Here is a 14,576-nt window from a genome sequence, read left to right as displayed (position 1 = left end):
ATGTAAGTGTCACACTTACATACATCACTCCCAATAATGCACATGATTGTTGCCAAACCAACCCTGGATCTAACAATAGATCTAAGGTTAATATTAGTAAATTGTTGAGGTGACTCTGGGAACCAGACCATAATACAATGTGTTTTGGAGGTTAAATAAATGCAGTGACTCTGCTGTTCATTTGTGAAGTAAATTATTCCTGTTAAACAATTTACCAGGTAACACAGAAAAAGCGTTTGCCAATAGATGCTACAACTCTACTAAAGAAAAGTTTTTGGTTTTTTTACCTGCACAAATATCGTGGATTTGGGAGATCTTTGACCATGAAGCACTCGCCTCCATTTACACAGAAGTCTTTCTTATTCACACCACACTTTGTGAGATGACTTGTCCCAGTGGTAGATGTAGATGTGGCTAGAATAAACACAGGGGGGATGTTAATATTGTTGCACATTTTATAGAACAGCGTCAAACTAGAATGACAGCATTTCCATTTTAGTGTTTGAAATATTACTGCAACAAACATTCAGCTTCTTGATTACAAAGAAAAACAACTATGAGCCTGTCCAGAATATTTTTGGGTACTCCTATGATCTCTACATCCTCACTTACACCCGCTGTACACGTTACAATCGTGTCACCTTGCCCTGTGTTTAAATATAGAACTGCACCAGTCACAAAGAAAGAGGAAGTGGTGTGATCAAATCTTTCTTCCAGCTAAGTTCACCTCCATGAGTTCTGCAGAAGGCGAAAATGATTGGGAGAGAAGTTGCAGTCAGTCATCACCTGTGTGTTTAAATGAATCCCCATCTCACTCTCTTGAGGAGAGTGGGGCAGCTCGGGCACACAAAACACACCCAATGGTGCACTGCATTGGTTTTAAAAGCCCAAAAGGAAAGCACTCCAGCTGGGAATGTTTAAAGAAAAGATGAACTATATCATACTATAGTTCAGCTATAATTAACAGCGAAATTAAAATAATTGGTAAACTCTGCTTTGCATGTACAAATTTGCAAATGTATATACAATGTAAAGCCATAGAGTTCTATTACACATGGGCTGGGTCTACAATGATCTGTAAAACATCATTAAAAATAATGTTATAAAACGCTCAATGCATTTTTATTGCCGAAGGCTCACTGCTCTACAGCGCCTTCTGGTGTCACATTTTAATAACACATTTTAAATACTATAAACAATGAGTGTAGATGAGCCCATGGTATCTTGCATGACTCCTTTCTTTGCACCCCCCAAAAAAAAACCCCACAAAAACAAAACAAAAACCCCAAACACTATCCTGATCCTGGATCTATCAGTGACCAGGGCATTAAACTGGAGACTATGGTGTCCCTGGCTAGGGAACCAGCCTGAGAACTTGCTGGTGATCCACTGAACTATAGACTGCCAAGCAGGAATATTAAAATACTTTATTGTCACTTGTACAACTTGTATACAGTGAGATTACACGAGCATCCCCCCGTCAGCTCTCTTAGTCTTAATTCCCCTCATTTACTGACGCACACCCACCAAACCCGAAAGTCAGTTGCCCTGTTGTTATCTTTTCATTCAGCAGCCTAACAGTCCACAGATAGAAGCTGTTCTTTACCCTGTTGGCGCGACTAATTATGCTTCTATATCTTCTGCCTGAGGGCAGGAGATCAAGAAAGTGCCAGCCAGGGTGTGAATCATCTCTGAGAATTTTCCACACTCTCCTGAGGCAACGTTCTTCCGCTATTTCATCCAGCGGATTCACGGGACAGCCCATAATATCTTATGGACACATCATGCACCTTCTGGGGTAGTTTGTCCACCTTTGAATTTCAATTTACATTTTATTGTTAAAAAGTGCTGTATTCACCACATTCTGTAGGCTCTTCCTATCAGCTGATGTCAAACCAGCATACCACACCGTGATGCAGTATGAAAGGACACTTTCAGGAACCAACTGAATCTGATGTCACAACTCCCTGGCACACAGAACTAGAATGAGGAGGCTCAAAGTCCTCTTCCCCTTGGTTCAAGTGCCTCACCACCTCACCAGTTCAGCCCTGAAGGCAAAAAGGCCTTGAATATAGGAGAACTGTCCATTTTCAGGCTGACAGGTTGGCCCTTCAAGATACCCTAGTTTTGAAACAGGCCTCGGTTCATTTCCAACTCTTCTGGGGGCAAATTGTTCACTAGGAGCTCTCCTTGGTGCTGCCTTGCTCCATTGGTTCTCATGCGGAACCAGAACAGGACTTTAATAGCCTGGCAACCTCTTGGCCTCACATACATTTCACCGTTTGTAAGGAAATAACCAAATACAGACTTATGTTGGTAATCCTGCAAATATGTTCACTGCAATTATTTTGCTATTGTCAGACACTACAGTGTGGAAAATACATCGCCAGCACTCCAATGAAGAATTTGGTTGAGTCTGCAATCCTATGCACACTGCCTTGGAAGTATGCTCCACTGAACATATGCACTTCTGAGTAAATAGGAATAGCTTTGCTGCCATTGTATAAGACAATTTTATAGAGGGGCAAAGCAGGCAGAAAAGGCTGGTGAAGGAAAAGGAAGAAACAGAAGTGAAGATGGTTGAAACTAATGTATAGCTGAATATTTTGCATGAGGCCTCTAATAATTTTTATAATGCTATAAGAGGGTCACCTGGGAAGGAAGCTAATAATACCACCAATGCTATAACCATTACTTTTATAACTGACCTTCAAAGCGCTCACACATGTATGATCTCAACACTGGTGCTTGTTCAGTGTTCTCTTAGCTAGGTGGGAGCTGCTTCACAATGAGGAACTTCCATGTAGCTTGGAGAATGTAAGTTTACGTGCCAATCCCACACAAAAGACTTGGGTGATCTGACTTGTTCCATGTGGCTGGGACACTGAAATGTCTTTCCAGGAAAGCAGAAGGAATTGTTCATAGATAGGTGGCTCCCCCATGGCTAGGATAATGTCTAGATGGCACCCACCACACAAGAGAGATATAACAGGTAGTAGGAGAGCCGTTATTCGCAATATCAGCTCCCTGTCTCTATCTCATATGTGAACTGCTAGTTGCTCTGCTCCCAATTCCAAGGCGTTTGCCAATTCTCCAGATCACTGGACTACTGATTTCCAAGGTTTAGCAATCTGGGGGCTGGCATTGCTTCTGCGTAGTTCTGCAGAATCGCTCAGCAAGCATATGGTTAAGTCCTTAGGAGGGAGAGGCTCCAGGAGGTCTTCCCTGACTCAATGTCCTCTAAGGAACTCCACATCTTATCTTCAATATGTGGAAGAGATGTTGTTAAGTAACTCCAGGTTGGAAAGTAATCTCTCCTAATATAATCTTCTTTCTCCTTTTACTTAGACATTGGTTTAATAATCCACAGGCTGTGTTAAGAAGTTTGAGCATGTCAAAATATTTATTGCATATGCTTACCTAGAATCACATGTGAATTCCATTTCCCACTCCTCCCACTTTAACCCTCTAAAATGTTTCCTCCTGAAAGCAGACTATTACTCTGGAGACGCCCTGCAGTTCAGAAAGTGAATGCATTAATTTGAAAAAGAAAAGCAATATTGTCTGCTTGAGCTCCTGCAGACAAAGCTTATTACTGCCACAATGGCTAATGGAATGCTTTAAATTGAATTACAAGGATGGTTGTAGAGGAGTCATGCCTAAAGCTATCTATAATTGCTGCGGCCTTCTTGCTTTGCACTTTTTCTTCCAGCAGCTGTGAGATCAGAACTGATCACCCTGGGAGTTTCAGAGTAACAATTAGCTCTTAGCTGATACAAACTTGTGGACAAATCTAGACTGCAGACAAAGCTGGTTTAACAGTCATTCCCCCTCTTTAGGGAATCCTGGGAACTGTGATGCAAGCCAAGGGCCTCCACCAGAGAATTTTCAGCATCCCCACCAAAGTACAATTCCCACGATATTTGGGAGAAGCCGTGTTTGTTAAAGTGGTATGAAATCTATGCAAGTTTATAGTGTAAACCTGTGCTAAGTGTCTGCCTTGTTGTCTTCAGACTTAAATCCTTCACAGACATGTGCTGCATGCACCTAAATTAATCTGCACCAACTCTGATTCATTATCAAGTTCAATACTTTCTAACATGGCTAATAAAGCAGAAATCCTTCTACGTAACATCAATGCATCACCTCTATGCAATTCTTTTTTTAAAAATTTACTAATACCCCCTTAATGCTGATTCCTTTGACCGCATTAGTCTGACTTCAACTGCTAACAAGCCCAAAACAGAATCAATGTAACAATACTGAGACAAAGTGATAAAAAACATCCTTCTAAATTAGAACAAATAATTTCACTCCAAACAGGAATTGAGTAAATAGCACTGATCTTGACTTTAGATCAATAGTCTTGGCTATTATTTCCCATGAATCTATGCAAGGCAGTCATATTCACTCCAAAGGAAGAAAACTTAAGTTCTAAATATTTAGAAATACAGAATTACTAACTAGTTGTCTCAAGTGTCGCACAATGAAATGTCACAAGCAACGATTTTACTTTTACTCAGCTCTTTCTCTCTCTTTTTGGATTTTAAAAGTATAATGTTTTAAGGCAGCCAGAAAATCCCATAAGGATTTGTACTTTACCGAAAGGAAATAAAAAGAGCTCTCATGTCAGAGAATAATAATTCATCTATTCTTCTAAATATTTCTTTACCTCTGCCTTTAACAGAGCACCTAACAACTTTCCGAATAAAACCAATTTAATAATTCATCATAATACATTCTCTGCAAAAAAAAAACAAAAAACAAACAAACACACAAGGTAAAGTTTTGCTTACCTGAAGCATTGTTGACCTTTTTGTGCCTTAACTTAGGGAAATACATTCTATATTCTTTCTCTTTAAAAAACCCCAAAACAAACCACACTCCACCGCTAAAGCTTACAAGTACCTTTTGAGTATCTTTTATACAGCCTTAATCTTTTTTTAAAAGCCCCATGTTCCCTAGGCTACCTTTAGATCTGTGTGAACTCAAGTACAAGATAGACTTGTACGTATTTTAATAGGGTTTCTGCCGATGTCAGGTGTAATTTCAAGTGGATACATGATCAGACCCACAAGGTACGATGTCATTGCTCAGTGAAGAGAAAATGTGCCAGTCTCAGAACTTATGGGTCATGAACAAGACTCCTTTGCTGAATTGTAAGTAGACAAGGGTGTCTCCTTTGGCAAAAAAAGAGATGACTGGAAGAAGAAAGAGCTCACTCTATCACACGTTTCTGTGAATAAGTACTGCTGTCATTGCTGTCAGCAGATGCCTCGCTGTAACTTACTCCACTTCAAGAGGTGCAGGCAGAGATGCAAGGAAGCAGTAAGAGGAGGAGAATAACATAATGAGAAATCGTGACACCGTATTTCCATAGGCTTCCTTTCTCCCCAACGTCTCTCATTTAACAGCTTCCTAAATCGCAGAGTAAACCATTGTGCGACAGAATCCATATATAATTGGCTTTCTGGACAAACCACCGTGAAATGGATTGGCCTTCACTACTTTGATTCTTTCAAGAAGCGATATATATAGAACCTTGGGAACTGCCAATTTTCTAGAAAATGGGAAAAAACACTAAGAAACCATTTTGAATCAAGTTAAGATGGGTGGGAGTCACCTGTTAATTCCTTAGCATGAAAACAGTAACCCCACTGCAAAGGGCTCCTCAACCACCATAGATGTTTTTAGCACAGAGATAAAAAGGTAAAGGTAAAGGGACCCCTGACCATTAGGTCCAGTCGTGGCCGACTCTGGGGTTGCGGCGCTCATCTCGCTTTACTGGCCAAGGGAGCCGGCGTTTGTCAGCAGACAGCTTCTGGGTCATGTGGCCAGCATGACTAAGCTGCTTCTGGCGAACCAGAGCAGCGCACGGAAACGCCGTTTACCTTTCTGCCGGAGCGGTACCTATTTACCTACTTGCACTTTGACGTGCTTTCAAACTGCTAGGTGGGCAGAAGCAGGGACTGAGCAACGGGAGCTCACCCTGTCGCGGGGATTCGAACCGCCGACCTTCTGATCGGCAAGTCCTAGGCTCTGTGGTTTAACCCACAGTGCCACCTGCGTCCCTAGCACAGAGATAGTGGCACATTATTTCAGCTTGGTTAAGGAGCTCTGCGTGGGTATGAAGTACAGCTTATGCCATTAACTATTAGTGTTGGTTATCTAGGACAGGTGTGGGGAACCTCAGAGCCAATGGCCAACTGCAGCCCTCCACTTCCTTCTAACTGGACCTTGAGATTCTCCCTGGACCACACACCCCTACTTCATATCCTTCTTGAGTATTTTTGCAAGTGTGTAATGTGTGCTTTCTGTGCTCATGCTGCTTAGATGCCTAGATGGGAGGTGTGTGAATGTAGAAACTAGTCTACAAAAGTAAAATTCACATCTGCTGTTCTGCCACGTTTACCTTTGGAAAAAGATCAACCCCTATTACTTAGTCCTAAAGAAACCGATTATTGAACTGGGATAATATTTCCACAGCTTTACAATACAGTTTTAGAATATGAACACTAGACGTATCTCTTTAAAGATTCCATTCAACTCCTAAGGAAAACAGGAAACCACTGGGGCTGGAAGATAGACACTTCAGGAAAAAGCAAGGGCATGTAAACTTGTTGAAACAATTTCATGTGTCTTATTACAGTACATGACTCAAAAGTCAGGACTGATTTCCTTTCAGAGTTCAAGCTGAAAAAAGAAAAGGAAATACAAAAGACAAACACTTTGGTTTTGTGTGCCAGATTGCCTTCTCACTGATAGACTTGAGACTGACCCAGTTGGCAGCTGTGCTGGCTCTGCAAAGCATCTAAACTTGCAGAAGAGGCCGGCTAGGTTAATTTATGGTGCAGGCAGCACGACCAGAAACATTTGGGTTGTGTTGACTTTTGAGATGAGAGGGAGCAGATAATGGAGCAGAGGCTGTTTTGAAAGGAAGTTGAGCAATGTTTGAGGTTGAATCCTAAGACAGAAGTACTGTTTTGGGGGGACAGGGGGCAGGCGGGTGTGGGGGACTTCCTGGTCCTGAATGGGGCAACTGTGCCCCTGAAGGACCAGGTGTGCAGCCTGGGAGTCATTTTGGACTCACAGCTGTCCATAGAGGCACAGGTCAATTCTGTGTCCAGGGCAGCTGTCTACCAGTTCCATCTGGTATGCAGGCTGAGACCCTACTTGCCCGCAGACTGTCTCGCCAGAGTGGTGCATGCTCTAGTTATCTCTCTCTTTGACTACTGCAACACGCTCTACATGGGTCGACCTTTGAAGGTGACCCGGAAACTACAATTAATCCAGAATGCAGCAGCTAGACTGGTGACTGGGAGAGGCCACCGAGACCACATAACAACGGTCCTGAGAGATCTGCATTTCCGAGCATAATTCAAAGTGTTGGTGCTGACCTTTAAAGCCCTAAACGGCCTCAACCTAGTATACCTGAAGGAGCGTCTCCATCCCTATCATTCAACTCGGACACTGAGGTCCAGCACCGAGGGCCTTCTGGCGGTTCCCTCACTGCGAGAAGTGAAGTTACAGGAAACCAGGCAGAGGGCCTTCTTGGTAGTGGCGCCTGCCCTGTGGAACGCCCTCCTATCAGATGTCAAAGAAATAAACAGCTATCTGACATTTAGAAGACATCTGAAGGCAGCCCTGTTTAAGGAAGTTTTTAATGACTAATGTTTTAATGTATTTTTAATCTTTTGTTCGAAGCCGCCCAGAGCGGCTGGGGAAACCCAGCCAGATGGGCAGGGTATAAATATATTATTATTATTATTATTATTATTATTATTATTATTATTATTATTATTACCAAATGTGAGCAGCAAGGAAAATGGAAAATGGAAAAAGTGGTGCTTATCTTTACTGGATAGCAGCCACATCTGTATCACTATTTTACTACTAGTAGTTACAGATAGGTAGCTGTGTTGGTCTGCCATAGTCAAAATAAAAAAATTCCTTCCAGTAGCACCTACCAGCTGCTGAATTGCAACTTATTACCAAACTTAAAACCATGGAGAGACCTGCTCTGAACAAAGACATTGGATTCTTATCTCATTATACATGACAAAGCCATTTTTCACCTTCTCACCCCTTGCTTTTTCCTGTAAGTCCTATTGCAGTCGTTAAGAGTCGTCAACAGGCTCATCACAGCTATCTGCCAATCACCCAATCCCACCACCCTTCTGAGTAATACCCCTCCCCACCTTCTCACTATATAGAAGGGTCTGGTGACTTCTGTTTCAGTGTATCTGAAGAAGTGTGCATGCACACGAAAGCTCATACCTAGAACTTACTTAGTTGGTCTTTAAGGTGCTACTGGAAGGAATTTTTTTATTTTTACTACTACTATTCCTTCCAGCAGGCTTTCGTTCTAATCAACATGGTTAAAAAGAAAGAGGGAAGCAGATTCAGGCCTTCATTCTTAATGCTACTCTGAAGTTAGTGTGGAAGAAGCAATTCTGAAGTCTCGAATGTAATCTGAGGCATATAACCATTCAAGAAATTTTAGTTATTTCTAGGCTTATATTTTAAACCTAGTTTACCCCTCATCTTGATGCATGGTGACCTCTCACTGAACTCAATGGGGCACTGCAGCCAAAGACTAAAATAATGCATTTATTATTAATATTATTATTCTAAAAAATGTATGTCCTCATAACTTAAATACTCCTAAGGGCAGCTGAACACCCGAAATAAATAAAATATACAATTTTATCAGTAAATATTTTACATATGAAAACAGAATCATCATGATAAAAAGGCAACCGTAAAGCTTTCCCTAACATCTGGATTTTGTTTTTATGTTCACTAAAATAAATGGTATTCACTAGCTTCATTAAGAATATAATCAGGGTCTTTGGAGGGCAGTGAGCAATCCAACATGCTTAGGAGACTATTACAACTGCCACATCTATGTGGTTAAAACGTTTTAAGAGCCTATAAGCAGAAAAGCAGGATCACATTCACCCGGTGCTATACCAGCTGCACTGGCTCCCGGTGGAGTACAAGATCAGGTTTAAGGTGCTGGTTTTAACCTTTAAAGCCCTATACGGCTTAGGACCCTCGTACCTACGGGACCGCCTCTCCTGGTATGTCCCACAGAGGAAGTTACGGTCTGCAAATAAAAACATCCTGAAGGTCCCAGGCCACAGAGAGATTAGGCTGGCCTCAACTAGGGCCAGGGCTTTTTCGGCTGCAGCTCCAACCTGGTGGAACACTCTGTCACAAGAGACTAGGGCCCTGCGGGACTTGACATCTTTCTGCAGGGCCTGCAAGATGGAGCTGTTCCACCAGGCCTTTGGCCAAGACACAGTCTGATCCCCTCTCTCCTTCTGTAATCTTCATAGAACTCTAACCCAATGGTTGCCACTAATTTGATTCTGAATTGATTCTAGAATGTATTTTAATTAATAGGCTGTACAATTTTAGGTACACTGTGCTATTTTTACCGGTTGTTACCTGTTCTGAGCCCGGCTTTGGCCGGGGAGGGCGGGATACAAATAAATTATTATTATTAATAAATTATTATTTTTAATTAATTAATAATAATAATAATAATAACAATAATAATATCCCAATATAAGGAAAACCAGACTATCCTTATGCACAACATAAAAAAAAGCTCTGTGGAAAAAAACGATTTGTGATACTGCATTGCTGCTGGAATGCTTCTGTTCCATTTTCAAGCATCCGTGAGCTGGCACCGCAAGACAGTCTTATCTATCCTATGCATGTACAGTGGTACCTCAGGTTACAGACTCCGCTAACCCAGAAATATTACCTCAGTTTTAAGAACTTTGCTTCAGTATGAGAACAAGAAATTGTGCTCTGGCGGCGCAGCGGCAGCTGGAGGCCCCATTAGCTAAAGTGGTGCTTCAGGTTAAGAACAGTTTCCGGTTAAGAACGGACCTCCGGAATGAATTAAGTTCTTAACCTGAGGTACCACTGTACATACCAAGCTTCAACCAGACGGTTCTCCAGTCAGTTTACAAGAAGATAGAAGCAACAATTTTTAAAAATCGGTATAAAAACAGACTAAAACAAGACCAAATAGGTCCTGAATCACAGAGAAAAGACCCACCTGACTATCTCCTGAAGGTGCCATGGTGAGGCTAAATATTGATTTTCTGCCATCGGTGGCACACAGTAGGCGTGATTGCAATTTGCTCTTACTTGTGTTTCTGCCAGCATGATATTTTCTGCCACTTGGATTCAAGCCATTTCCCTATCTGCTTCAATGCCCCCAGCTCTCTAGTAAATTAGGAGCAAGACTCTGTGCACTGTGTGTGGGAGCACTTGCAAGTAATTGTGAAACAACTGGAATCATTTCTATATTCTACAGAGTAACTAGGGCTTTGATAGAGTGCCTGCCATGCTAGCTGGAAACTCCCCAAAGACCCTAAAGAATCTATCAGATTCCATCAACCTTCAGAGACAAACCATTTTAACTACCCAGGAAGAGCAGAAGCAGCTGCAAGCCTAAGTCTCACCAGGAAATGGTCTGACCATGACAATGGGGTCTAGAAAGATTTTCATACTTCCATTTCAACAGAACTGCAATACTGAAAGAAGACTCTTAGTACAGTGGTACCTCGGGTTAAGTACTTATTTCGTTCTGGAGGTCCGTTCTTAACCTGAAACTGTTCTTAACCTGAAGCACCACTTTAGTTAATGGGGCCTCCTGCTGCTGCAGCACCACCAGAGCACGATTTCTGTTCTCATCCTGAAGCAAAGTTCTTAACCTGAGGTACTATTTCTGGGTTAGCGGAGTCTGTAACCTGAAGCGTATGTAACCTGAAACGTATATAACCCGAGGTACCACTGTACTACATACCGTATTGGCCTGAATGTAAGCCTCCCTCTCCCCCAAATTCCAATTGTGAAAAGTTAAAGTGCAACATATATTCGTAACTGTGGCATTCGTACGGAGCCCCCGGTCGTCTCACGGACTATTGACCCGTACACCACTAATCGGCTGCTACCAACCAGGTCCTCCCCGGTAAAATCACTTCAGTCTCAGTCAGGTTCTCAAGTTAATAAAGAAGAGTGTAGCTTATTTCAGACACACACAAACTTTAACAGCATTCCAAATGTTGTTACCCTTTACTTTCTTAGTCTTATTTTCCTCTCTCTATCTCTTCTACCTCCCCTCACTCAAGAACCCACTGCCCTGTCTCTCTATTTCCAACTGCCTGCCAACTGCTTCTCCAACTGCCTTTCCCAACCAACCAACTCACTAAAACCAACCAACTAACTCAAACCTTGGGGTAAGCCCTTTTATAATCAGGTAGGCTCCACCTCTGGCTTTCCTATTGGTCTATATTTTTAACCCTTTCCCTCCCCCTGTTCAAACATTTTCAAAGGAACGGGCAAACACCACATCGACCTTACAGTATGCAGCCAGGAGCGCAGGGCAAACAGCGCCAGGAGCGGGGCAAAGTGGTGCCCGCCCCACACGCAGTCCCCCTTCCTCTCCCCCAAGGCCAGGAAGGGAGAGAGCAAGGAAGGGGGAAGGCTGCCAGCAACGCAGTGCAGCTCACACCCCACAGTATGCAGCCATGAGCAGCGAGGAATGGAGTGGCTTATATTCGGGATTTTTTTCTCTTCCCCCAACTCCAGTTTTAAAGATGCAGCTTATATTCGGGTGCGGCTTATATTCGGGCCAATACAGTAATAACAAATGAGAAACAAGTGTACATTTATAAAATGACTGTTCAGAAAAGACCCTTGTCTTTTATTTATTTAAACCACACACACTACTACTACATCAGACAAGACATCCTTTACAGATTCTGAACGGAATCAAATCTTATCTCTCGAGTCTTAAAAAGCCTAATTCTAACAAGGTCAAACAGAGCAGAAAAGAGAAACATTTTTTCTCTCCTATAGCTGGACATAGATCATTTCACTTGGTTAAAAAACAAAACCAATCATCTCCAGATTTTGTATCATGTTCTAAGAAATGAATATAGAAATTATTCTATTACTAAAATTATTTGATGGTCAACTGTACCTAAAATCACAATTTACATCTTCAAAGAGAACAACAGTGTGATATAATAATAGTTTTTTATATGTTGTATGTGATGGGTGGCAGTACCATAGGAGGGGAAAAGAAAATTGGAAGGATAATAAGCATACATTTATCTCTCCGTAAGAAGAGAAATACAGTGGTACCTTGGTTTATCAACTTAATCCGTTCTAGAAGTCCGTTCTTAAACCAAAGTGTTCTTAAACCAAGGGATGCTTTCCCATAGCAGCGGGGCACTCCAGGAAGTGGAACGTGTTCTACTTCGAAGGCAAAGTTCACAAACCAAAACACCTACTTCCGGGTTTGCAGCGTTCTTAATCCAAGCTGCTCATAAACTAAGCTGTTCTTAAACCAAGGTACCACTGTACTCATATTTGGATAAATCATTCTGAGTACTCTAACTCCAAAATGTTTTTTTTAACTGCCTAGAGCGCACAAATTTCTCAGTTTGCCATAAGAGCCAAAACAGCATGAATTTAAGACAGTCAAAACTCATATTTATTAGCAGAATCCAAAACTGAAGCAGAAATGTCCTGCCAAAAGGGATGGGTTCAGTGCTACTTACACTGGATATACAAAAACCTAAATGGGGAAACAGGTGCCAGAGTTCTGGACACCTAACTTAGGGAAACTCAGCCTCAGAATATTGTACTAGAATATAGCCCCAATAATGCAAACAAAACTATTGCATATTCAGCGTCTTTTGTCATATCGATTAAAGGCCAAAATAGCATCGGGGGGGGGGGGGCTCATATTTATAGGAATGGCAGCAGGTGTGGAGGAGGAATTTAACTCTTTCCTCCCCTGCTCTGGTCCTGAGGAAGCTGACATAAGCTCTAGGAAGCAATTCCCCATTGCTGCCTTGGTTTGGACCTCACTAGTTTGCTTGGGTTTCTTCTTCTTTATGCCATATATTTAGTAACGCATTGCATTAAACCAGTACGGCAAAAATGTCAGCTAGCTGTTCAACAGATAGGATAAGAAAAGAACACTTGGGAGAATCTGAGTTGTTGTACAAAAAGGGAACTGGAATGACAGTTGTCAGGGGTTACGCCAATAAATGCTTAATGAATGAATGAATGGTCAGGGGTAGATCCTGATTAATATGCTGTTGGCATCCATCTGTCAATGGAAGAGTGTGCCTTTGAGGGCGAGATCAAACCGTTGGGAGAGTTACAGCGCCTGCTGTGGCTGTAGAGACCAATACGTGAGAGACATGTTTTACTACAGGTGGGACAGATGAGGGCGTCTGGTTTTGGTGTAACAGGTGCTCCATGGGGTTTCTTCTCTCTGCACTCCTCCCAGTGGGTTGTAATGACTATGTGTGAGTCTACTTCAGGAGTCTAGTTTCAGCAGGGAGGCCGGTCCACTGTCCCTCAGACCTGGGGGGGCGGGGCGGGCTGGACTATATTTTTTGGGGGGAAATGAACGAATTCCTATGCCCTCAAAATAACCCAGAGCTTCATTTTAAATAAAACCACACACTCTACTCGTGTAAAAACACCAGGCAGGCCCCACAAATAACCCAGAGGTGCATTTTAAACAAAAGGACACATTCTACTCATGTAAAAACATGCTGATTCCCAGACCGTCCGCGGGCTGGATTTAGAAGGCAATTGGGCCGAATCCAGCCCCTGGGCCTTAATTTGCCTACCCATGGTCTAGTTCAATCTTAAAAATAATAATCTAAAAAGGAAATATAAGGTAAAGGGACCCCTGACCATTTGGTCCAGTCTTGACCGACTCTGGGGTTGCGGCGCTCATCTCGCTTTACTGGCCGAGGGAGCCGGCGTACAGCTTCCGGGTCATGTAGCCAGCATGACTAAGCCACTTCTGGCAAACCAGAGCAGTGCACGGAAAGACCGTTTACCTTCCCACTGGAGCGGTACCTATTTATCTACTTGCACTTTGACGTGCTTTCAAACTGCTAGGTTGGCAGGAGCAGGGACCGAGGAACGGGAGCTCACCCCATCACGGGGATTCGAACTGCCAACCTTCTGATTGGCAAGTCCTAGGCTCAGTGGTTTAACCCACAGCGCCACCTGCATCCCTTAAAAAAAAAAAGGAAATAATTTCTACCCTATCACCCAAAGGGAGGAATTACTGGAGTCAGAAACAGATTCCTCCTAGGAAAACTAAAAAAACCCTTGACAATGCAGTTCCTAATCTGAGAATCACTCGGCAGCTCTCTGTGAGTTACTAATCATTTAAACAGTGAAATCAGATTTTCTGCATGGGCATGCTGCACATTGCAAACTCAAGAAGGTGGATGGTCTCCCTCTTTTGGAAAAAAAATGCACCCTTTTCATCTCAACCATCTTCCTCCAAATCTTATCACAGTTGCAGAATAACATGATTGGGATTTTCCTTTCAGCCACATAAGGAACATTTACAGTAAAATGTCACTGACACACTGCAGCTATTCATCAAATAGAATATTTCACATTTTAAAGCTACTTCCTTTCTCCTGCTTACTCTTACCCCCAAAGCTTCTAACTGCAGGCAGAATACTCTAGACTAGAGATCACGGAATAGTGAACATACATCGTTG

General features: G+C 42.4%; 1 protein-coding gene and 1 long non-coding RNA gene across 15 annotated transcripts in view; one reads left to right on the top strand and one right to left on the bottom strand.

Moving 5' to 3' along the window:
* NRG1 (neuregulin 1) overlaps positions 1 to 14,576 on the bottom strand; it is a 512,253-nt gene that overhangs the window by 25,536 nt on the left and 472,141 nt on the right. For all 13 annotated transcript variants that reach the window (XM_081845046.1, XM_081845057.1, XM_081845054.1 and 10 more), the window contains one exon: positions 288 to 414. In XM_081845046.1, coding sequence (XP_081701172.1) covers positions 288 to 414 — 127 coding nt within the window. The remainder of the gene's footprint in view (positions 1 to 287; positions 415 to 14,576) is intronic.
* Positions 11,102 to 14,576, top strand: part of LOC309332617 — a 36,484-nt gene continuing 33,009 nt past the window's right edge. For both annotated transcript variants that reach the window (XR_014152248.1, XR_014152249.1), the window contains exon 1: positions 11,102 to 11,281. This is a non-coding gene — a long non-coding RNA (uncharacterized lncRNA). The remainder of the gene's footprint in view (positions 11,282 to 14,576) is intronic.

Source organism: Podarcis erhardii (assembly GCF_964252035.2).
Source record: "Podarcis erhardii genome assembly, chromosome: 17".
Lineage (NCBI taxonomy): Eukaryota > Metazoa > Chordata > Lepidosauria > Squamata > Lacertidae > Podarcis > Podarcis erhardii.
This window is presented reverse-complemented; position numbering and strand designations above follow the sequence as displayed.